The sequence below is a fragment of the Rhinoderma darwinii genome, chromosome 1 (assembly GCF_050947455.1).
Source record: "Rhinoderma darwinii isolate aRhiDar2 chromosome 1, aRhiDar2.hap1, whole genome shotgun sequence".
Taxonomy (NCBI): domain Eukaryota; kingdom Metazoa; phylum Chordata; class Amphibia; order Anura; family Rhinodermatidae; genus Rhinoderma; species Rhinoderma darwinii.
The window spans coordinates 610,659,400-610,685,613 of record NC_134687.1 but is presented as its reverse complement, the minus strand read 5'-3'; the positions used below and the strand labels follow the sequence as shown (position 1 = coordinate 610,685,613).

Sequence of the window (26,214 nt, the reverse complement as noted above, 5' to 3'; positions counted from 1 at the left end):
AAAACCTCAAATTATGTATATAAAAATGCTAACAAAAGAGACCTGAATTGATCATAAAAGTTATAGTCGTTTAGGGGTGCCAAGTCCTGAACAGGTTAAATGTAATGCCCTTTAACCCCTTTAATAACGTCCAACTTTATTGTAGCGGTGTATATAATAAGTACGGTATATGTTTTTATAACTTTGATTAAATAAAACTTGATTTACTAAAAATGTAATTGCATTTTTTGTAATTATATATATAAAAAATGTTTAATTTTATTTTTAGTCCCTTCTGGGGACTTTTGCTTTTAATTATTTTTTTTACCCATAATGAGGGGAATTTATAAAAAAAATCAGAATTGGAACAAAACCTTCATATTGCAAAAAATGTTATAAAAATGTAGGGACTCATTTTTATGCCGCCTCCACTATTTAAAAAAAAGTGAACAGGGTTTAGTGGAGGAGAGTGCGTCACATTTAGGCGAAATTCACACGAACGTGTGCGTTTTATTTAACAACTTTAGCGCGAATCACGCGCGACACACGAAAGTGCTTCCGTGTGCTGTGACTTCAATGGCTGCGTGATGCGCGAAAAACGCTCAAGTATAGGACATGTCGTGAGATTTACGAAGCGGAAACGCTGCGTGAAAGTCACGGAATGTCTGAACGGCCCCATTGACTTACATAGGTCCGTGCGACACGTGTGATTTTCACGCGCGTATCACGGACGTTAAATACATTAGTGTAAATAAGGCCTTATTATAATTTACATCCAAAACTGGCATAAATTTTAGCGCAAAGATTTTACTTTTTAGCACATGGATAGACAGAGATGCTCCTCTTAATAAATCAGGTGCATCTTATTCCAGTGTGTTTCAGATTAAGACTGGCGTATGAAAAACCAGCTTTAAAAAATTCTCTCCATAGTATTGTCAAATGGACATTCGGGTATATGGACATGATATTAGTCAGAATAAAGAGGTGTTCTGGCGGACTCCAGCTGTCCATTTATTACTGGGCAGCCATTCATCTGAATGCCCACCATGCAATACAGCAGAGGAGATGTCTGGCTGTCTGCGCTTCCCCTGACAAAATCAGCCGTAAATCTGAAAGAGTTTGTCTTTGATTAGCCGACAACTTTGAAAATCAATGTCAGACTTTTTGAATTATTGGAAGCCGTTTTTTATACGTTATTTTGTTATTTTACTGTAGTAATAATAATGTCTTTATATACTGTTATTATATTATATCTTTTTAATTATTTTTTTTCATCATTTTACAGGAAACACAAGAAAAATGACAACAATTTCACCTTCAGAAAATGGGTTTAAGAGAAAAGTTGATCAAAGTCCAATGGAAGATGATATTTTTTATATGTATGGGTCAACAGTGTCCCACATCAAAGAGGAGACTGAATATGTCCGCACTGTGAGTTACAGTCGTGCTTCATACTCTTCATTATACCGGTATTAGAGCTATATTGTGTCTCAGGGGGCACAGACGAGACACTGTCAGCCAAACTGTCAATGCAGCTGACTGACGGATTCGGCTTACAGCGGCGTTATGCAGATTCTATGTATAGTGGATACATAGAGGCAGCAGCACAAAAACTAAATACAATTTTTATTGAATGGCTATGGGAAAAAAGTTTATAAGCACTTAAAGGGTTATTGGTTAACTTAAAGGCTATTATTAAATATATCCAAGTTCATAAGCTTAGATGTGATCGATAATAGCTTGATCCTGCGTGTCAGAGACATGCAGGACCAGTGCTCATCAAAGCCGTCAGTCCCGCTGACATGACTTATTCGGCTGTGACCACAAGATACGGCTTCTATGTATGCAGGATACATGGAAGCTATATCTCAAAAAGGTTACATTTTGTTTTAATAAAACCCAATCGAAAAATTGTTTACAATAAAATATTGATTTATAAAAAGAAAAAATGGCACCAAAGGTTTAAATAACCTTTATCACATACTGTAAAAAACAAAGGATACAAAGGTTTACATGGACTTATAAACCAGAGGAGCACTGAATGTCATCGATATATTTGATTGTATCACATCTACTTTTCTTATTTGTTTTTTCAGATTAGAGCAACTTTAGAGAAAATTCAGAGTCAGTTATTTAAGGATGACTTCCACACTAAGAGTACACAAGAGCAGGTAAAGTAACAATGTGTGTGTGTGTGTGTGTGTGTGTGTGTGTGTGTGTGTGTGTGTGTGTGTGTGTGTGTGTGTGTGTGTGTGTGTGTGTATATATATATATATATTTATTATCATTATTTTTTACAATTACAAAATATTTTGTCCTTGAAAATGTGAATTTATTTTAAAAAAATGTACCGTACTGATAATTCAAGTTTCACTTATTATTAAAGAGCAAATCCATGCCAGAATGTTCTCTTTTCAATCTTTGTCTATGCCGGGAATTGGAGCTCTGTATCGGAATAATAGAGCTCCGATTGCTATAAAGATTTATCAAGAAATAAATCGCCACAAAATTTTAATTCTAAAAACGACATGATTTTAAAAGGTGTAAATTGACTTTAAAGAGGCTCTGTCACCATATTTAGCAACCCCTATCTGCTATTGTAGCAGATCGGCGCTGCAATGTAGATTACAGTAACGTTTTTATTTTTTAAAAACGAGCATTTTTGGCCAAGTTATGACCATTTTTGTAGTTATGCAAATGAGGCTTGCAAAAGTCCAAGTGGGCGTGTTTAAAAGTAAAAGTCCAACTGGGCGTGTATTATGTGCGTACATCGGGGCGTTTTTACTACTTTTACTAGCTGGGCGTTCTGATGAGAAGTATCATCCACTTCTCTTCAGAACGCCCAGCTTCTGGCAGATCACGCTGTGACGTCACTCACAGGTCCTGCATCGTGTCAGACGAGCGAGGACACCGGCACCAGAGGCTTCAGTTGATTCTGCAGCAGCATCGGCGTTAGCAGGTAAGTCGATGTAGCTACTTACCTGCAAACGCTGATGCTGCTGCAGAATCAACTGTAGCCTCTGGTGCCGGTGTCCTCGCTCGTCTGACACGATGCAGGACCTGTGAGTGACGTCACAGCATGATCTCTCGAGAACACGCTGTGTGTCTGCACTGCCAGAAGCTGGGCGTTCTGAAGAGAAGTGGATGATACTTCTCATCAGAACGCCCAGCTAGTAAAAGTAGTAAAAACGCCCCGATGTACGCACATAATACACGCCCAGTTGGACTTTTACTTTAAACACGCCCACTTGGACTTTTGCAAGCCTCATTTGCATAACTACAAAAATGGTCATAACTTGGCCAAAAATGCTCGTTTTTTAAAAATAAAAACTTTACTGTAATCTACATTGCAGCGCCGATCTGCTGCAATAGCAGATAGGGGTTGCAAAATCTGGTGACAGAGCCTCTTTAAGGCTGGACTGACACAAAGCCTAATAATAATATATCCCACTCAATAGTTCAGGACATCTTAATTAAACATAATTTGAAAAAATTAGCATATATAGTCTAGTGTGTATGTATATATATATATATATATATATATATATATATATATACACACATAATAGTATATTTTTCATAGTCTTGCTTATTGTTCTAATCCACGCTGATCTGTATCTCTGCTACACTTCGGCACTTGGACTTTCATTTGTACCAATTACTGTATCCTGTCATTGTTTGCTTTCTGCTACTACATTGGATTAGTGAAACCAGATGAGCTGTAAAGTTGTTGACTTATAGTGTGTGCTAAATGGGTGTATTTACCCGCTCTGCCTTCATTCTCATGGCTGTCGATAAGCATCACTTGATTATTTTATATGCACAGGGTCAAGTCTACTTTGGACAGTGAAACGACAGGACAACCAGTAGGGTTATGATGAAAAGTACGGATACAACTTGTTGGTTCTCATCAGGTTGTCCCTAAATTCTACTTTATAGAGACAAGGTTTTGACATCTTACACTGATGAGAGCTAACAAGCCTGAAACAGCTCTAGACAAACCACAACATATTTCTTCTGTATCCATTTAGACACTAGCAGTGTCCAACTTGGGTTCCTTGGGCCCAGCAGAGATGATTCTTAGGACCCACGCTCCATCTCTTCACAATATTTGCACATCCACTTTTAATTGAATCATCAATGAATGTAATACTCCACTTTCAGAATATGAAAATTCCAGGGTTGTCGCAACATCATATTGGAGATTATCGTTCTCAGGAGCCCTCTGTTAGCCAGAGCAGAGAATACTAAGAAAGAGGGGCTACTACTCTGGAGGACTCGCCCTGGCCATGTATTACATGGTCGTCCATGCGTTTGAATAGGCTCCATGTAATACTACATTTCCTCTGTAGTGGCCACTGCAGGCAAAATATGTGGATGGCCGTGACTTCCTATAGCAATAACAGTCATTTTTTTTATTTTTGTTTTAGAACCTAGACCCGCAGCAATCAGCTTATCATCTGGGTGACTTGCTTTAAAATCACAAAGCAATGAACAAAAAAATAAAGTAAAAAACAAAAGGGTTGTCATGTTGAGATCAACGCTCTAATTTTTTTATTGATCTGTTATGGATAATATATACTATTGAAACTGATTAACTAACTAATTTTCATTTCAGAATGGGTACGGTGAAGAAGACAAAGATTCCTTTGGCTCCCGGTATAAACGGATTGTTGAGAAATTAAAGGATCAGGACCTGCAGATTCTGGATGTTCATAGAGAAAATGAAGATCTGCAAATTAAGGTAAAATCATAATAGAGTCTCACAGGATAGTCTTGGAGCTCGTGGACAAGTGTTTTACACATCCTATCCCCAGTACAATGGTGGAATGAAACATACTGAGATAACTAAGCAGTTATTGACTCTAGAGATGATGAAATAATCAGACCCATACACTGAACATGTAGGCTACAAAACTGCACCATTTCTACCTCCTTGACTGATTGCCAAAATACACAGACACCAGTACTGCATCACCAAGTTTGAGTCAATTTGTAAATACATTACATTACTTATCTTGTACTGATCCTGAGTTACATCCTGTATTATACTCCAGAGCTGCACTCACTATTCTGCTGGTGGAGTCACTGTGTACATACATTACATTACGTATCCTGTACTGATGCTGAGTAACAGTCTGTATTATACTCCAGAGCTGCACTCACTATTCTGTTGGTGGAGTCACTGTTTGCATTACATAACTTATCCTGTACTGTTCCTGAGTAACTGTCTGTATAATAATCCAGAGCTGCACTCACTATTCTGCTGGTGGAGTAACGGTGTACATACATGACATTACTTATCCTGTATTTTTCCTGAGTTACAGCCTGTATTGTACTCCAGAGCTGCACTCACTATTCTGCTGGTTGAGTCACTGTGTACATTCATTACATTACTTATCCCGTACTCATCCTGAATTACATCCTGTATTATACTCCAGGGCTACACTCACTATTCTGCTGGTGCAGTCACTGTGTACATACATTACATACTTATCTTGTACTGATCCTGAGTTACATCCTGTATTATACTTCAGAGCTGCACTCACTATTCTGCTGGAGGAGTCACTGTGTACATGCAGGGGCTTTCTTGACATTCTTACTTTAGATGTATAGTTTAAATATTTATTCTAGAGATCTGTAGGAGTGTGTGTTTACCACAGCATACAGTCTGCCTTCTACAGATATAGCAAAGCCAAGTTTGTCAATCAATGCCAAGTGGCCACCAGTAAGAGGAGCACTCTGCATACAGATTTATACAGCCCCTGATGAGTTCAAACGGAGCTGTATATAGATATACTGTATGTATATACATATATAAAACGCAGACTATATTCAGGTTTTAGGCTTATAGTATGAGTTTTCTTCTTTGCTTATTTTTCTCCTTTTGGGGGTGGGGTCCATTCTGAGTTTTTCTGTGGAGCCCTATAATTTCTGTGCCCACACCTGGGTCCAATTTTAATTTATTAACTGTGGATACACATGGGCCAGAAAATAAAGAGTTGTTACATGCACTAACAATGGTTGAACAACAAATACTACTCTTCTATATCTTTGTACTTCTATGTTTAGCATCTTCATTGGAGAAGTCCTAAGGCAGAGGTACTAATGCTGCTTCATCAATAGAATAGTGCAAAACAGTGGAGAAGGAGCATGGAGATCTAGTGTAGTCACCTGCTTGCTGTGGAATCTGTTGCTAGGTAACAACCCAGTCTTAATAGGAGTAGCCTAATTAATGCTCTGGGTTAACAAGTTATACATTATATAGAGTTTTAGTAGACCAAGTTGTATTAAAGTGTAGTCTTTTGTTTCAGTTGGAAGCGACACGTGAAGCTGGAGCAGGGGCAATAAGGGACGCAACCCGCAAACTGTACCAAAATTACAACAAGAAGAGTGAACAACTCCGGAAATCTCATGAAGAGGAGAAGCAACACTTACAAGTAAAGTGTAGCATAAGAGAAACATAACATGTATGTGGAAAAGAATCGATGACCGAGGATAAGAAGGGCAACAAAAAAAACTATGCTAAGAAAGTAGTGTACTATTATGTCCCCATGTTATTGCATATTTATCACATAAAATAACAGTTTTTGGATTATTACTGCACTTAATTAAAGGGGGTTTCCAAAATTTAACATTTGACACCCCCACCGATTTCTAAAACGGGGGTCCCGACCCGTTCCTCCTCACTGCCTGATCGCAGCGAGGAGGATTTTCAATGGAGAGGCAGTCACGCATATGGGGATTATAGGTGTCGGGACCCTCGTTCTAGAGTTCAGTGGGGGTGCTAATGGTGGGGCCTTCAGCGATCATACATTTATCACCTATCCTGTGGATAGGTAATAGATGTTATTCGTGGGAAAACATCTTTAAAGCCGGTCTGTCACTAGTTTAGTAATGCCCCATCTCCTAGCTAATCTAATAGGCGCTGTCACACTGATAATGCTAGTGAAAATTGTGTCCCAAAACGTTTATTATTTTAAAAGTTATGAGCTTTTTTCTAAATATGCAAATTAGCCTATACTTGACAAATGGGAGGTAACAGCAGCGATTCTCCTGAGGTGGAGCTACCTCACAGCCTCTGGCCCTGTCCTATCAGCATCAAGCTGCTGCACACACAGTGTAAGAGACTGAGGCTGGAGGGAAGGGGGATCACTTCAAACACCCTTATATTGGGCTATAGTCCACCTAGAACAGTGGTTCTGGTGGCATATGAAAGATGAGATTCTAATCTTTCATATGGCACAAGGATCGGAGTTCTTGCTGCTGGCAGGGAAGGGGGAGAAGCTGAATGACATTTGGACAGCGTCATACAGAAAACATTATAGCACCCAAAGTGAAAAGAAAAAGTAACCTCCTATTTGGCAAGTATAGCGAAATTAGCATATTTACAAAAATTCTCATAACTTTGCAAATGATAAACGTTTTTGAAAACAAATCACACTGTAGTTACCAGCATCATAGCGCCTATTAGATTAGTTAGCAGATTGGCAATTAATGAAGTAGTGACATATACTCTTTAAGTAATCCAACCCATATCACGATGTGAAGTAATTGCCCCCGTAATCTTAAATGGAGACTAACTTTTCAAACAACTTATGCAAATCTAGCAGTATACCTGATCTAGAACAACTTTTGTAATTTACTTACTGTTAAAATGGAGTTGTTTTAGCCATACAAATTCAGTGTAAATTTAATGCCACTAGGTGTCTCCGTTCCTGAAGCTTTAGGTCCACCCCCTGTTGTCAAAAAAAAATCCATGCCTGTTTACAGAGCAGAATTGATGGGCTGCAGAAAGTGGGAGTGTGTCTCTTCACTGCCCGGCTATACAAGTCTATGGAGAGGGGAGGGGTGAGCAGAAGGAGGAAGCAGGGAGAGAGACACAGAGACGCTGCCCATACAAGTCTATGGAGAAGAGAGAGAGAACAGGAGGAGGGAGCAGATAGAGAATGAGTCAGCAACACACACACTGCATGTAAATCTATGGAGAGGGGAGGTATGAGCAGGGGAGGAGGCAGGAGCAGAGTGAGAAAGATATAGTCTGCTGGTAAGATTTCTATGTCACCCCAGTGCTGAATTCTCAGCTACACTGCTTATTACTGCTGTATAATTTCCTCCATGTGGCTGCAGCTTCTATATATGTGATAAGTACCCCCTTTGCGCCAATTTTTTAAAAAAAAGTAAATTCACCTAACCGTGTTCCCACATCGAGCTTCTGTGTCTTCTGCCTACTGCCCGGTGCAGGCGGCGCGATGTGGTGATGTCATAACACCACGTGCACTGGGAAGTCAGGCTGACGTCTTTAGAGTCTTATGGCAATTCTAGTAGGCCACAGGCCTAAAATAACCTGTGGCTCACTAGATTTAGTGGTGGGGCTGGGAACCAATGGCTTTCTGCTACGCCATAATAAGCGGTGCTCGCTTAGAGTGACGAGGCTGGCGGGCGTCTTGCCCCTGCACACACCCTATACAGAAAGGAAATTGGGCCAATATGGCCACACCAGGGAAGTTTTTGAAGATAAAAAAATAAATTTCTACAACATTTAAAAAATAATAAAACAAGGGGCAGAATTATCAATGTATTAATGAGAGTTTTCTTGCTTAAATACATCGCAAAAATATGGCGTTCAGGCTGAGTGCCATATTTATAAAGCTTATGCACAACTTTTTATGATATACACTTGTGTGTGAGGAAAAGTGTGTATGCCTTCAGAGTCGTACCAAGCTTATGAAAAATGACAAAAAACGACACCACGTCCGACTGATATTCCTTTTAACCTACACCAAATTCAACAGCAGGACCTGTTCCCTGTTTGTGAATCTGGCGTGCGCTGCACATCGAAAGAGATACTGGTGCGCTGCAATCGCAGTGCTTCAATATTAAAATATTAACCCCTTAATGACCAGCCTATTTTAGACGTTAATGGCCAAGCCATTTTTTTACGTTTTTCCATCGTCTCATTCAAAGAGCTATACACTTTTTATTTTTGCGTCGACATAGCTGCATAAGGTCTTGTTTTTTGCGGGACAAGTTGTAATTTTTAATAGCACCATTTTGGGGTACATAGAATTTATTGATTAACTTTTTTTTTGGGGGGGGGTAGAAAAAAAACAGCAATTTCGCCACACTTTTTTGCGTCCTAAATTTACGCCGTTTACACAGTGAAAACCCTTTTTTCTCAAAATTATTTATTTTCGTGTCTCCATATTTGAACGTTTTTATTTTTTCGCAGATGCAATTGTAGGAGGGCTTTTTTTTGCAGGACGACTTGTAGTTTTTATCGGTACCATTTTGGAGTAGATGCGACTTTTTGATCACTATTTATCACATTTTTTTTAAGGCTGGATTCAAAGAAAACAGCAATTTTTGCATGTTTTTTTATTTTACTTTTTACGACGTTCACTGTGCGGGTTAAATGATGTAATAATTTTATAGTTGGGGTCGTTACGGACGCGGCGATACCAAATATGTGTAGCTTTTTTACTTTATTTTGTTTGTTAATAATAAAGCAGTTTGTAAGGGGGAAAAAGTGGGTTTTTCATTTTTTTTCACTTTTTTTTTTTTCACTTTTTATTAAACTTTTTTACTAGTCCCACTAGGGGACTTCACTATGCGATAATCTGATCGCATTTATAATACACTGCAATACTTCTGTATTGCAGTGTATTATGCCTGTCCGTGTAAAACGGACAGGCATCTGCTAGGTCATGCCTCCGGCATGATCTAGCGGGCATTCACTACAGGCAGACCTGGGGGCCTTTATTAGGCCCCCGGCTGCCATCGGAGACATAGACACTCGGCGATCTTATCGCCGGGTGTCAGTGAGATGAGGGCGAGCTCCCTCCCTCTCTCCAAAACCACTCTGATGCGGTGCACGCTATTGTTCACCGCATCTGAGGGGTTAAACGGGTGAGATCGATACTAATATCGATCTCACCCGGCAGAGTAGGGACGCCCCCAGCCCTCAGCTACCTCTTGACAGCTCCCTGCTCTGTTTACTTATTCCGATGTCGCGACGTAAAAAGTCTATTGAATCGGAATAAGGCCCGTTAGTGACCGACGTAGAAACACTATGGGCCGGTCACTAACGAGTTAATACATCTCCCCCATTATTTCCCTGTAGCACAATTTTTTCCTAACCTGTATTTCAAGACCAAACTTTTTACCTACACTGACACATTGTAACAAAGTCTTAGCTTGTTGTTGTATAACTTTTCATCATAATTCATTCTATAATTTATCTGTATAAGACTCGATAACCTCTTTCAAAAATGTAGTAATAGGGAGTGCAGAGGTAGCAGTCGCAATCATTCTCTGGTATCTGAGGGGTTGTAGAGGCCTTTATACCACATAAGAAGACACCAGTATTATAAATGGAACATGGTAGGGGGCCATGTTACAGATTTTTCACTTGGACCCAGGAGCGTCCAGTTATGCCTCTGACTCCTGTAAATAATCATTGGACTATATACTACATGCTGTATCCAGTGATGGGTGTGCTGAGCAATGGTACATGATATATTGCAGACCCTTTTCCCTAATCCCATACAACCACTTTAAGCTAATAGAAGTAATGGGTTTGTTTGTTAGGTTTCTACTGCAGAGCACCAGGATCGGTTTAAGAACAGCATCGAGAAACTAAATGATGTGGCTGATAAAATTCAGGAAAAGCACACCCGAATCCTTGAATTGGAGAAGCGAATGGAGCGAATGGAAGCAGTGAGTGATACGGAGTTTATAATGTTACAGAAAGAAGCAAATATATGTCCACCATAACAATATTTTTTTTATTATTGATCCATTGCATCTAAAATGAAAAACAAAGCAACTTTGATAAGTCTTAATTAAAAGTAATTTTGTGTCTACAGCTTCTAAGGAGACTTGTGTCTCCATGGTAACAGACTACAAACAAACTTTGTGTAGTCTGATTCTGCTGTCACACTCTCTACCGCCTGACCTCTACTTCTTGCTAACCAACCAAATGTATATTAGTAAGTATAAAGGTATAGATGGAAGGCAATATGACTGCAGGATCAGACTACACAGTGTTTTATTGTAGTCTGTTACTATAGAGACACATTAGTCTGCATAGGAGCTGTAGACACAAAATGGTAAGAGATCTGTAATTAAGACTATTTTTAAAGTTGCTTAATTTTTCCTATTAGATGCTTTGTAATAATTAACAAAATGAGTTGCAACGGTGGACTTTGGGTTGTCTCACTAAAGACAATGATTAGATATCGCTAGGATATGGAATCAATATCTGAGCAATGGGGGTCCAAGTACTGGGAGTCCTGCTGATTGGACATTGATGGCATATTCTAGCAATATGCCACCAATGTCTTTAGTTGGCAGTGGCACTAGGAAAAGCTGACCATGGCCCTTCTGATAAAAGTTGACTAAAGCCAAAGGGGCGTGGCTTTTCCCTAGTGCCGCTAGCACTTCATCCTAGCAAAAAGGTGTCACAGTGGTCGGACCCCCACCAATCAGATATTGATGGCATATTCTAGTAAAATGCCAAAAATGTCTTTAATGAGATAACTTATCTAATACCTGTATCTAAATCCGAAAAACAGTGGTGTGGACTGAGAGGATTTTATAGTCTAAATCAGCATATGCGGTAGATGAACAGAGGCATGACTTAAAGGGGTATTCCCATCTAAGAGATTTATGGCATGTCTGCACAGGTGCAAGCATCTGACCTGTTTCCTTATCTCCTATAGAAGTGAATGGGGAGAGCCACGCATGGACACCTCACTATTCATTCTCTGCCTAGATGCGGTGGCCAGCGGCTGCCTCACCAGGCGGGGCGGGATCGGGAGGCCCCCGTTTCTTCTATAGGTGTGGGTCCCAGAAGTGAGACCCGCACCTATCTGACATTTATGGCATATCCGGAGGAGAGATGGTAATACCCCAATAGGTTATGCCTCTGGGTCTCATAGTGGATAAATGTGTATATATACGGTGTATATAGAGTTTGTGTGTGTATGTATAAGTGTGTGTTGGAGACCATCAGGCGTATTAGCCGCTGGGCTAGAGACTGGGAGGCATGTAAGGGGTTAATCTAGCTAGTCGGCTATTTGACGTTCCTGTACAAATTTACCATACATGGCCTCGGCCTATGGCAGCCTTAGGCCTTCCCCTATCAGGGTGTATTTAAGTGGGCATGGGCAGTTTTTCTCCCCCTCCCTTTATGGGTTTATAAGGAAAGTTCGGGAAGACATCTTCCTCTTTTGGCCATTACTTGTCCCACCGTCCCTCCCGATTTCCAGTTATTTTACTATGCCTGTTGCCTTACAAGAACAAAAAAAAAAGAAAGAGAATATATATATGTTTTTTGTTTGGAATATTATGTCACAGCGGGCGGGGTTTGAGCAGATCTCACCTACATGCCCTTCCATAGGCAGGCTGACATTCGGGTACAAAATGTTTATAGATGTATTGAATATCGTTTTACAGTTGGTTATTCAAACAAAAGATATGATAAATAAAGCTGTGGCCGACCATCGTGTCAACCCACGTTTAAATCTTTTATAAAGTCTCGCCTAAGTTCTTTGTTCAGTTATGGGTACAAAGTTCCTCCCCCCCCCCCCCCCCCCCAGCCTAAAGTTACAGGGTAAAATTGTATGCACACAGTACACATATATATATATATATATATATATATATATATATATATATATATGTATATATATATCTGTGTGTGTGTGTGTGTGTGTGTGTATGTATGTATGTATGTATGCACTACATGCCCTGAAAATATAAATTGTTTGAGCTCTCTGTCTTCTCTATAGGAAAATGCATCTTTGATTGAGAAGAAGAATTTACTTGAAAATGAGCTCTCAAGAAGAATGGCCAATCCTTCCAACAAGAATGGGTCAGTAGTAGATCTACGTTTTAGTTCTCGCATCTTTCCCAGACTTTGACACTCAGCATAACAGAGATGTAGGATTAGGGGATGTTATCAATACATAACTAGGCAGATATGCTTTTCAGTACTCTTGGAAAGCTGAGTGGAATTTGAGATTTGCTGTCACCCAGCTTTCCCATAAACATCTGGGGAACATAAAGTACAATAATAAAGACTTCCCGGGGGTGGCCATACTGGAGACACCCACTTCCTGTATTGTCTGTTTAGACATTGCAGCAGTAAGCGTGTGGTTTTTTGGCAGCTGCAATAAACGGGAGGGTAATGGACAGAGAAATGTCATAGATTATTGCAGTCTCCAGGAAGTGATGGAGTACAGCCCATTCTCCAGAGTCTGGGGAGTGACAGGGGAGCTGCATACAGAGCCTCATGTGTAAATAGTGTTACTATCCTACCTTATCTAGGGTTAGAACAGTACAATAGAGCAGTCATTAAATCCCCCAAACTCTGCTGAACCTGCCCCAATCTAAACAGGAAAGCTGACAAGTGAGCTGCAGAAAACAGGAAGTGACAAACTATTGTGGATGCAGAGGCTCTGTCACCAGATTTTGCAGCCCCTATCTGCTATTGCAGCAGATAGGCGCTGCAATGTAGATTACAGTAACGTTTTAATTTTTAAAAAACGAGCATTTTTGGCCAAGTTATGACCATTTTTGTAGTTATGCAAATGAGGCTTGCAAAAGTCCAAGTGGGTGTGTTTAAAAGTAAAAGTCCAAGTGGGCGTGTATTATGTGCGTACATCGGGGCGTTTTTAATACATTTACTAGCTGGCCGTTCTGATGAGAAGTATCATCCACTTCTCTTCAGAACGCCCAGCTTCTGGCAGTGCAGACACAGCGTGTTCTCGAGAGATCACGCTGTGTCGTCACTCACAGGTCCTGCATCGTGTCAGACGAGTGAGGACACATCGGCACCAGAGGCTACAGATGATTCTGCAGCAGCATCGGCGTTTGCAGGTAAGTAGCTACATCGACTTACCTGCTAACGCCGATGCTGCTGCAGAATCAACTGAAGCCTCTGGTGCCGATGTGTCCGACACGATGCAGGACCTGTGAGTGACGTCACAGATCTGCACTGCCAGAAGCTGGGCGTTGTGAAGAGAAGTGGATGATACTTCTCGTCAGAGCGCCCAGCTAGTAAAAGTATTAAAAACGCCCCGATGTAACACACATAATACACGCCCACTTGGACTTTTACTTTTAAACACACCCACTTGGACTTTTGCAAGCCTCATTTGCATAACTACAAAAATGGTCATAACTTGGCCAAAAATGCTCGTTTTTTAAAAATAAAAACGTTACTGTAATCTACATTGCAGCGCCTATCTGCTGCAATAGCAGATAGGGGCTGCAAAATCTGGTGACAGAGCCTCTTTAAAGAGGCTCTGTCACCACATTATAAGTGCCCTATCTCCTACATAATGTGATTGGCGCTGTAATGTAGATAACAGCAGTGTTTTTTTATTTAGAAAAACGATCAATTTAGACCAAGTTATGAGCAATTTTAGATTTATGCTAATGACTTTCTTAATACCCAACTGGGCGGTTTTTAGCTTTTGACCAAGTGGGCGTTGTAAAGAGGAGTGTATGACGCTGACCAATCAGCATCATACACTTCTCTCCATTCATGTACTCAGCACATATTGATCTTGCGAGATCACGATGTGCTGTCACATACACCCACATTAACGTTACTGAAGTGTCTTGAGAGTGAATAGACATCACCTCCAGTCAGGATGCAATGTCTATTCACAATCCCGACACTTCGGTAACGTTTGTGTGTCACTTACTCACACAGCACATCGAGATCACGCTGTGCTGTCATTTACAACGTGATCTCGCAAGATCACCCTGTGCAGCTATTAACTCCCACACAAACGTTACCGAAGTGTCGTGATTGTGAATAGACATCGCGTCCTGGCTGGAAACGATGTCTATTCACTCTCAAGACACTTCAGTAAAGTTAATGTGTGAGTAAGTGACAGCACATCGTGATCACGCAAGATCACGATGTGCTGTGTACATGAATGGATGGAAGTGTATGACGCTGATTGGTCAGCGTCATACACTCCTTTACAATGCCCACTTGGTCAAAAGCTAAAAAACGCCCAGTTGTGCATTAAGAAGGTCATTAGCATAGATCTAAAATAGGTCATAACTTGGTCAAAATTGATCGTTTTTCTAAATTAAAAAAAAATGCTGTAATCTACATTGCAGCGCCGATCCCATTATGTACAAGATAGGGCACTTATAATGTCGTGACATAGCCTATTTAAGTGGGCAGTGTGAAACTTAGAAAAATGTTACCTACATTTTTTAAAAATAGGTTAATACTAAAATGATCTGATTTTAATAAGATGTCATTTTCTGATGATACATTCCCTTAAAGTTTTTGTAATTTTTTTGTGTTTAGTTGTTCGTTGATTCAAGCAGAAGTTTTTACAGTTGAAGAACAAATAAATCACCTACAGCAGTTGATGATGTCCCAGCACCAGCATCTTCGCACATTGATCCAGGAGGTGAGGGGTCTACTGAGTAGCGAGCACTGTTTAACGCTCCCTGCAAACCTCAAGATCTGCAAATAATAATTATGTATGCCTTGTACAATTTTTTTTTATAGAATTTTTAAGACTTCTGCTTGCTGTCAGTAAGGGCATGACCACACGTGGCGGATTTCCTCCGCAACTGTCCGCATCAATGCCGCACCTAATCCGGGTTGCGGATTACGGCTGCGGATCTGCCCAAAATGTGCAGAAAATTGATGCGGACTAGCTGCTGCGGACTGCGGGAAAAGTACTTCCCTTCTCTGTATCAGTGCAGGATAGAGAGAAGGGACAGCCCTTTCCCTAGTGAAAGCAAACGAATTTCATACTTACCGGCCGTTGTCTTGGTGACGCGTCCCTCTTTCGGCATCCAGCCCGACCTCCCTAGATGACGCGCCAGTCCATGTGACCGCTGCAGCCTGTGCTTGGCCTGTGATTGGCTGCAGCCGTCACTTAGACTGAAACGTCATCCTGGGAGGCCGGACTGGAGACAGAAGCAGGGAGTTCTCGGTAAGTATGAACTTCTATTTTTTTACAGGTTGCTGTATATTGGGATCGGTAGTCACTGTCCCGGGTGCAGAAACAGTTACTGCCGATCGCTTAACTCTTTCAGCACCCTGGACAGTGACTATTTACAGACGTCTCCTAGCAACGCTCCCGTAATTACGGGAGCCCCATTGACTGACTTCCTCAGTCTGGCTGTAGACCTAGAAATATATAGGTCCAGCCAGAATGAAGAAATGTCAAGTTAAAAAAGCAAGACGCATCCGCAGCACACATAACATGTGCATGACAGCTGCGGACTTCATTGCGGAAATTAGAATCTCCATTGATGTCAATGGAGAAATTCCGCCATGAGTCCGCAACCAGTCCGCCACTGCTCCGCAACAGACAGAGCATGCTGCGGACACCAAATTCCGCTCCGCAGCCTATGCTCCGCAGCGGAATTTTACGCATCGTCTAAACGAACACTGCTAAATTAAAGTGGAAGTCAATGGAGAAACGGCTCCGCTGCGGATTAACGCTGCGGAGTGTCCGCAGCGGAATTTAAGTGAAATTCCGCCACGTGTGAACCCAGCCTAAATGGTAACATTCTTGTTTACATCTTGATGCCAAAAACCTGCACTGACCAAATACTCCTCACAGCTGAAGGTTTTCTACAGTTGTATCCAGTCTACACAGTCCTTTGTGAGCTAAATACATCGGCAACAAAATGCTCTCTTTTGTCCTGATAGTTTACTACAATGTATCAGTGCAGGTAGAATATATCAACCTTGAGTCTAAACTGCTTAGCTCACATGGGATTGTCTAGACTGAACACAATTGTTGCGCACTCTCAGCAGTGACAACTATATCTGTATTGGTTTCACCTGTTGAAATTAGCCAACGACATAATGAACATCTAAGGGCTCATTCAGACGAACGTGAATAAGGTCCGTGTGCTGCGCAGGGAAATCACGCGCAGCACACGGACCCATTGATTTCAATGGGGCCGTTCACATATGCAGGAGTTTTCACGCAGCGTGTGTCGGTTGCGTAAAACTCACTGCATGTCCTATATTGGTTCGTTTTTCACGCACCTACCGCCCATTGAAGTCAATGGGTGCGTGAAAATCACACACAGCACACGGATGTACATGTGATTTACGCATCAATTCAATTGAAAATAATAAAAATAAAGATTTGCTTTGCGAGTGCGTGAATAATGCATGCCACTCACAAAGCACACTGATGCATAACGGACCAGATTCACACGCGTTTTTCACACACGTGAATCTGATACACTCGTGTGAATGTAGCCTAAAGGTATAAGTATAAAGGTATCATCAAAAGTGAACTTCCTGTACCCTTTAAAGAGGCTCTGTCACCAGATTTTGCAACCCCTATCTGCTATTGCATGTGATAGGCGCTGCAATGTAGATTACAGTAACGTTTTTATTTTTAAAAAACGAGCACTTTTGGCCAAGTTATGACCATTTTCGTATTTATGCAAATGAGGCTTGCAAAAGTACAACTGGGCGTGTTGAAAAGTAAAAGTACAACTGGGCGTGTATTATGTGTTACATCGGGGCGTGTTTACTACTTTTACTAGCTGGGCGTTGTGTATAGAAGTGTCATCCACTTCTCTTCACAACGCCCAGCTTCTGGCAGTGCAGACACAGCCGTGTTCTCCAGAGATCACGCTGTGTCGTCACTCACAGGTCCTGCATCGTGTCAGACGAGCGAGGACACATCGGCACCAGAGGCTACAGATGATTCTGCAGCAGCATCGGCGTTTGCAGGTAAGTCGATGTAGCTACTTACCTGCAAATGCTGATGCTGCTGCAGAATAAACTGTAGCCTCTGGTGCCGATGTGTCCGACACGATGCAGGACCTGTGAGTGACGTCACAGATCTGCACTGCCAGAAGCTGGGCGTTCTGAAGAGAAGTGGATGATACTTCTCATCAGAACGCCCAGCTAGTAAAAGTAGTAAACACGCCCCGATGTACGCACATAATACACGCCCAGTTGTACTTTTACTTTTCAACACGCCCAGTTGTACTTTTGCAAGCCTCATTTGCATAAATACGAAAATGGTCATAACTTGGCCAAAAATGCTCGTTTTTTAAAAATAAAAACGTTACTGTAATCTACATTGCAGCGCCTATCTTCTGCAATAGCAGATAGGGGTTGCAAAATCTGGTGACAGAGCCTCTTTAAGTCTCTTGATGTAAATATGAATGATCCGATTCACTGCTGGTAAGCAGAGATCATGAAAATGATGTGGAGATTTTTCCACATTCAAACACTTTAAAGGAAAAATTATTTTTAAATATCAAAGCATTTTGAAAAAATAAACTCCTAAATAAAGGGAACCCCTTTATTTAAGCTCCCTATCAATTATCCAGAGCAGAGAGCAGCTACAAAAAATGTCTCTCACTTCAGAGGACACTGCACAAACATAGACAGTCCGTTGATTTCAATGGGCACCGTGTAATGCTTCATTTCCCCTGTGGTGGCGCTGCATGGGAATTGCACACTGCCTGCCAGGTTCCACCAAAATTAAAAGCTGATCGCTGGGGTCTTTAACAAAAAAAGGAATGGTATAGAATGGACCGTTGCAGGCAGGCGTCAGCTGTTTGAAACACCCGGCACCTGCTGCGTATGGCGAGCCCATGCCATATTGTGATGGCGTACATCTGATGTAATAGTATGTTGGATGTCACCAAGAAGTTCATTTTTTTAATTTAAATTTTTTTTTTATAAAAATTCCCTTTTCTTGTTTTCTCAGAGTGGAGATTTGAAAAACCGTTTGAAAGAACAGGATGGAACGATTGATGAATTGAAAGAAAGAATCAATTTGCTTGAATGTGAGGTAAAATTTTTATCTAACGGAGCTGCTGATAATCCGGCACGTTTAGGACGGGGGCACTGGAAAAGATATTATAAATATGATGAGAGCTCCTATCCAGGGCCTATAAGTGGCCGAGGGGGTAGGGCGACTGCTGAAGTGAAAATGTACATCTGAAAATAATAACACTCTATATGCATTTGTAAATTATTTGTATTAATAGGTTAATTTGGATGTCACAGAGCTGTGTGATGTAGTGTACACCTAGGGAGGGTCTGCAGAGGGCGCTAGATGTTGTAAGAAGCACCGCAATGTTGTGCTTTATTTTGTAATAGCAGGCAAACCTTTTAAAGCCTATCACCCCCTAGTGGTAGAAACAGCCAGTTGATGTTTTTGTTGGACAGGGGTAATGGTGCTCCCCAAATTAACTATATTAGGAAAAATGGAAATAAGTTATGATGCTGGTGTAGGCCCTCTCTAAATATTTATTCTTACTCCATCTCAGAACAATGAAATGAAATACAAGGTGGAGCACTGGTCGAGCCCGAGCAAGTTCAAAGTATCTAAAGCAACGTCTGTAAAGTAAGCATTCTGGATCTTCTTTTACGATTCTATTTCTACTGTTAGAAAATCGACACAGGAATAAGATATTATTTTTTTTACAACTCACTAAAACAAAAGGAGTTGTCCCAACCGCAGAGACCCCTGCCGATCACTAGAACGGACTGACTGCTGCGCTAGGAAACCTCTATGTCACTTTGTCTCCTGTCAGCAGGCATTTACCATAATGGCCATCCATCCAACTGTAGCGTTTGTCCCGTAATAGTCCTGTGTAACGAGCCACAAAGCGGCGGGGGTTTTAGTCAAATTACCCAGAAAATGGGTATTTCAAGAAGGTTTAGTGGGCGTTCCTGGATGTCCTGCAAATGGGGATTCGACTGTTAGCAGGTTTAACCATCCACACGGCTGCCCTGAAAAAAAGATAGTGGAGCCAACAGGAGACAAAGCGTCATGGTGCTTTCTTAGTGTAGCTGACACTTCATTTTGGATATTGTCGAGGGTCCCAGTGGTCAGACCCATGGTGTCATATCCACTTACAATATAAATTTTCTTGGTAGTTCTAATTTTGAAAGTAAGATTTTGTATCTCATGCAAAGGAAGATCGGAAGCCACGTATACTGTACCTGCTGTTCTGTTCTGTCTGGAGACCCTGCTTTTTCCAATTTCTAAATACTCCAGGGCCCCCACATTTATGAACCTCCACCATGTGCAGCTCACTCTACTCACCCTCTCTGGCAACCTCATGATATTAGATGAGGTTTTATTTAGGCAATGTATAATGGTATTATCTGGGCACAGTATAGAACTGTCTATTATGTGTCCTCTGTATGGCACTGGTATACAGACACGATGTGGCAACATTATATGGGCACTGTGGTACTGTTTTTGATTACCGTATGGTGATATTAAATATGGTGAGGTCACTGCCAACAACAAGATCAAAACATTCCTCTTCTGAAATGCTCTGTACTGCGGATTATCCTTCACCTTTCATTCTCTTATATTCAATCTGCGACTTTCCACTTTCTGCATTTCTCTCCACATGTGTAGCCTGTCCTCACTTACATAATCACATGGTGATACAGTAGGTCACTGCCTCCTACAAAATCAGCACACTCCTCTTCTGTTGTCATCATTCCCATGACCAGTGGCCTACCTGTAATTTAGGCAGACTATGTGACTGCTATGGGAGCTTGTAGCCTAGAAGCCCCCCGCCCCTGCTCATTGCACTTGCGCATGTCACCATGCATTCATTTTCCCTGATGGCCTCTGCTGCTACCCAGTGCAGTACCCACCCACCCGAAATGACACAGAAAGTCCATTCCAATTCTGACTTTTGCTATAGGGCCCTATGATTTCTATGTACACCCCTGCTCATGACATGGCGCAAAACCGTGGATATATATGCTGTAGACATCAATGTAATGAAAGCTGGTGTTACAATTAAATAGCAAATAAATCTCAGTGACCAGGCTAGAGAGTACTGATACCACCATGATAATTGTGAATTCTTCTCATTGTACAGTGAGTCCATGCTGGGCACCCTGTCTCCATACTTTATGCTGCTGAAACACAAGAACAGCCTCGGGAGCAGCTGATGTCGACCTCTGCAAGATGCTCAGTCCAACCCTCTCCTTGTGGATTCTGCTAAGTAAAGTGACTACATTTCAGGGTCTGAATCATGTCATCTATTGTATTGTTGTCATTTAAAGGGGCTGTCTAGGTTAGAAATGACATTTTCAATGACCCTACCGAAATGTTGAGTTAAAAGAGAAGAGTCCCTCAATCAGAACCTTCATCAATTACTCGAAGAAGAGATCGACTACAAAGAGAGTCTCTCTCTGGAGGACCCCAGCCCAATGATTTCCATAAGAACTATGTAATGCTTCCTTTCTCCTGTGGTGGCACTGCAGGGAATTTGAACGCTTGATGCCAGTTTCTCCCTGCAGTTTATAGCTGATCACTTGGGAACCCAGCAGACGGACAACGCTATTTTCGGGGCCCTCTTCTAATAAATAGGGATTTTTTCAAAGTGATAAAACCTTGTAATCTTCCCGTTGATCACGTGTATTGATTATAGTATACAGTTATTTTTCCTGGAGTATGTAGGAGAGTGAGACACGGATCATGGAAGTTGTGTGTTCATAAAGTTATGTAAAGTAAAGTAAAGAACTTATTTTTGCATTTTCTTATAAGAAAGCAAACATATGAGAGCAGACCTCCAGGGTCTCACCATATCAAGGCACATTTTGCGTAGTATATATGTAAAAGTTGTCGCAAAATATATATTTTTTATCACTGTAGCATCGTTTTTTGTAGTTTAGAATAACTTCGCTCTCCTTGCACTGCTGGGCTTATTAGGCCTTATTCACACGAGCGTGCCCGATTTGCGTCCACAAATAAACGGGCAAGCACTTACTGACTTTTACTTTGGTTTTTTTCTCTGCATTTCTGATGCGTGAAACATGGACAGCACATGGAGGTATTTAACGCAGCGGACACACGCCACATGAAAAAACACTAACGCGTGAATAGCCCCATTGAATTACATTGGTCAGTGTGCGGACAGTTATTTAAAGGGGTGGTCCAATGTCAGAAAATTGATGTACATTTTTTTTGTATAATTTAAGGTTAGATAATTTCCCAAAATACTTTCTGTATTAATTCCTCACGGTTTTCAAGATTTTTGCTTGACGTCATTCAGTAGGAACCTTTAGGATGTACATGCCGGAAGCTTGCAATTCGAGTTGCAATTCGGCAGCACAGCCGCTATGCTATGTACAGCGCCAACTGCTTCCGGCATGTACATCCTAAAGGTTCCTACTGAATGACGTCGAGCAGAAATCTTGAAAACCGTGAGGAATTAATACAGAAAGTATTTTGGAAAATTATACAACCTTAAATTATACAAAAAAATAACATTAATTTTCCGAAAGTGGACCACCCCTTTAAATAACAAATTCCGTTGCAGAAAAAACACAGTATTTACGCAACGTGTGAACTGATCCTTATTGTCTACTTCCAATGGATAAAATTCTCTCCATAGTCATGTGATGAACACACAGGTGCACGGCTCGTTGCAGTTACAGTATACGTATCAGAGCAGTGTCTTGTAAGGATCCCAGTACGTATATGTCCATCACGTGACCATGGACAGAATTTTATCTACTGGAAGTAAACAATAAATGTTGCTACTGAATGACAACAAGCAGAGATCTTGAAAACTGTGAGGAATTAATACAGATAGTATATTGGAAAATTGTATAACTTTTAACTATACAAAAAATAACATTAATTTGCTGAAACTAGACAACCCCTTTAAACGCACAGCCCACGGACATAAAATACGTTCTTGTGAATAAGACCTTGTTCACACAGTGCCGATTTGATGCAGATTTGGAATGTATTTTTAGAGCCGAAAATGAAACAGGAGAGATATATAAAAGAAGGTGTAATATACAAGGAATATATAAGGTGTCTCCTCTCCTGGGTCCAATTCTGGTTTTAATCATAATGCATGCAAAATTTGCAACAAATCTGCACTGTGTGAACAAGACCTAAAAATGTTTAGCGTTCCCCTGTAAACAATGGATAGTTGTCAAAAACATAAAGTTTTTTCCAGAAACAGCACGACTATTGTCAACGTTTGGTATTGCACTTCAGCCGCATTCACTTGAATAGTGCAAATCCAGACACAGCCTATAGACACAGGAGGCGCTGTTGGTGGCAAACCCTTTGTTCTAATCTCCTACAACCCCTTTAAGTGGCCTTATATTGTATTATGTCTTACATTTTGATAAGCTCAGGGAGCTGGTAAACCTGTTCCTTGTAAGTGTTAATTGTAACTTTTATACTGAACAACCTATATCTTAGGCCTGGTGGGCATTTCATTTTTAATATAAGCTTTAAGCAACTTTTTTTTACATTAAAGAGTAAACTTTGCCTGCTTACTGTTTGTAATATAAAACATTTCATGCGTAAATCAGGTATTCACAGATCTGTAATGACACAGTGTTGCTTGTTGTTGTAATTTCTAAAAATCTGATTAATAAAGCAGTTAGAGATTAAGAAAAGTCTGGATTGAGCTCTGCCAGGCCTCCTTATCTCTTTTCTGTCCTTGGCACGGTGCATTAAGATGAAAATCTGAGTAATATGTAGCAGAACTATTGCTGGGGACATGCTGCTTCACAACTTGGAACGAGCCGCCCTAAGGGGGTTTCCTAGCACCTCGGTACCCCCTCTAAGCAGTTAATCAGAAGAATACATTTCTTCTGCTACCACTAAGGGGAGCTCAATGCGTACTGAGATCATTGGGAGCTGTATATATTTCTATCAGTGAGCTCCCCCTAGTGGTGGCTGCAGGCAAACAGAATATATCATGCACTTATGGCTGTGTGAACGGCAGCAGAGAATCTGGAGCCCCGTATCAGAAAAAAGATTTGTAAGGGAGTCTGCAATAAATTTTACCCAAAACTGCCTCGATTATCACTGCGCCATCCCAAACTACCAGGAATATTAGGTGTTAACTATGGTCACCAATTGTATATAAATTGCTGGATAGTCCATATAAAAGGGAGAGGGGTGCAGGGTATTTTACCGCCTCAACCATGGGCACCAATGCACTTGGAAACCCCAATTTTTAAGCCCTGCATTTGCCCCTAGCTCTTTGCTGCAGTTAAGCCATGTCATTCCCTATTTCAGCCTTCATTTTTAATCAGATTTTTCTAAAGATAAATCTATATAAGGCCTCATGCACACGACCGTAGCCATGTGCACGGCCGTGATTTTCGGGTCGGCCGCCAGCGGAGTGACACCCGCGAGCCGCCCGCAAATCGCCGGCCGTGCACATGGCCGCGTCCATTATTTCTTATGAGCCTGGACCACAGAGCACGGCCGTAATAAGACATGTCCGCTCTTTCTGCGGTCCAGGCTCCGGGGCCATGAACGGACAGTGGAAACCACGCTCGTGTGCATGGGCCCATATTAATGAATGTGTCTTTTCGGGGGAAGTAGTGGATTTTCGGGGGAATTGTGGCCGCAAAAGCACGTTCGTGTGCATGGGGCCTTATAGTGTTATGTGATGCTTTTGTTTTTTGAACGTAAAGAATCGGCTACCACCCTGCATGTTTTTATTTTTAAAGGAACAGTTGTGGAAAATGTTTATTTTATGATAAATGTATACGGTTTCCGCAGTAGATTTTACAGGACCAGACCCTACCATTAGTCTGGAAATGGATATTTGTGGGTAAAAGTCTTATATTCATGATCTATTGACAATCATCTTAATGTCAACGCCGCTGTCAAAGAAGGTTCTATGAGGCTTGATTTTTATTTTTTTTGTAAGCACGGTATAGTATTATGTTTGCTTGTCATCTAGTGGCCACAATTAGTACTACAGCAACATCCCCTCTTCTGAGGAGCATTTTTAGTACTTAAACTAGACACATAGTAAAATTCCTTTAATTTGGCAAGAACAGGACATTGTAGGTGCCGGATTATCAGAGATTCTAGATCATTGGACAGATCTAGATAAGTGTATAGGACTAATGGTAGAGAATCTCCTGGATGATGGCTATGCTGCTATCTCTCTATTTATAATTTTTTAGTTCCAAATTCAATTCGATTTTCTGGATTATCAAATACCAGATTATAAGAATTATTACTGCATTTTGAACCCAGGCAAGGAGAATATAAATATTACCTGCTTAGCTATATATGTACATATGTTATTTAATTTGTGCAATAAAATATTATTGGCGTTTGTGCTTTATGTGTCTGATGTTTATATGAAAAAAATTCTAACGTTTTTGATTAAATCAAAAAAATCCAGCTTTGTCCATAATGCAATTTTTTTTACATTTCGCTCATCTCTGCATGCAACATTTAATGTTTCGTTGGAGTTTCGGCAAACCCGGGAGCCTGTGAAAAGCAAGTTCATATACAGTGAAGGAAATAAGTATTTGATCCCTTGCTGATTTTGTAAGTTTGCCCACTGTCAAAGACATGAACAGTCTAGAATTTTTAGGCTAGGTTAATTTTACCAGTGAGAGATAGATTATATTAAAAAAAAAAAAACAGAAAATCACATAGTCAAAATGATATATATTTATTTGCATTGTGCACAGAGAAATAAGTATTTGATCCCCTACCAACCATTAAGAGTTCAGCCTCCTCCAGACCAGTTACACGCTCCAAATCAACTTGGTGCCTGCATTAAAGACAGCTGTCTTACATGGTCACCTGTATAAAAGACTCCTGTCCACAGACTCAATTAATCAGTCTGACTCTAACCTCTACAACATGGGCAAGACCAAAGAGCTTTCTAAGGATGTCAGGGACAAGATCATAGACCTGCACAAGGCTGGAATGGGCTACAAAACCATAAGTAAGACGCTGGGTGAGAAGGAGACAACTGTTGGTGCAATAGTAAGAAAATGGAAGACATACAAAATGACTGTCAATCGACATCGATCTGGGGCTCCATGCAAAATCTCACCTCGTGGGGTATCCTTGATCCTGAGGAAGGTGAGAGCTCAGCCGAAAACTACACGGGGGGAACTTGTTAATGATCTCAAGGCAGCTGGGACCACAGTCACCAAGAAAACCATTGGTAACACATTACGCCGTAATGGATTAAAATCCTGCAGTGCCCGCAAGGTCCCCCTGCTCAAGAAGGCACATGTACAGGCCCGTCTGAAGTTTGCAAATGAACATCTGGATGATTCTGAGAGTGATTGGGAGAAGGTGCTATGGTCAGATGAGACTAAAATTGAGCTCTTTGGCATTAACTCAACTCGCCGTGTTTGGAGGAAGAGAAATGCTGCCTATGACCCAAAGAACACCGTCCCCACTGTCAAGCATGGAGGTGGAA

The 26,214-nt window shown here is 41.0% G+C and overlaps 1 protein-coding gene across 1 annotated transcript in view; it reads left to right on the top strand.

Moving 5' to 3' along the window:
* The window catches only part of CCDC68 (coiled-coil domain containing 68), a 41,506-nt gene extending 19,559 nt beyond the window's left edge, over positions 1 to 21,947 (top strand). The window contains exons 2-11 of the mRNA XM_075854980.1: positions 1,265 to 1,410; positions 2,076 to 2,150; positions 4,598 to 4,723; positions 6,294 to 6,419; positions 10,570 to 10,698; positions 12,774 to 12,856; positions 15,320 to 15,425; positions 18,723 to 18,806; positions 19,288 to 19,364; positions 20,869 to 21,947. Of these exons, the coding sequence (XP_075711095.1) occupies positions 1,265 to 1,410; positions 2,076 to 2,150; positions 4,598 to 4,723; positions 6,294 to 6,419; positions 10,570 to 10,698; positions 12,774 to 12,856; positions 15,320 to 15,425; positions 18,723 to 18,806; positions 19,288 to 19,364; positions 20,869 to 20,941 (1,025 nt within the window). The 3' untranslated portion in view covers positions 20,942 to 21,947. The remainder of the gene's footprint in view (positions 1 to 1,264; positions 1,411 to 2,075; positions 2,151 to 4,597; positions 4,724 to 6,293; positions 6,420 to 10,569; positions 10,699 to 12,773; positions 12,857 to 15,319; positions 15,426 to 18,722; positions 18,807 to 19,287; positions 19,365 to 20,868) is intronic.
* Positions 21,948 to 26,214: the final 4,267 nt, after the last annotated feature.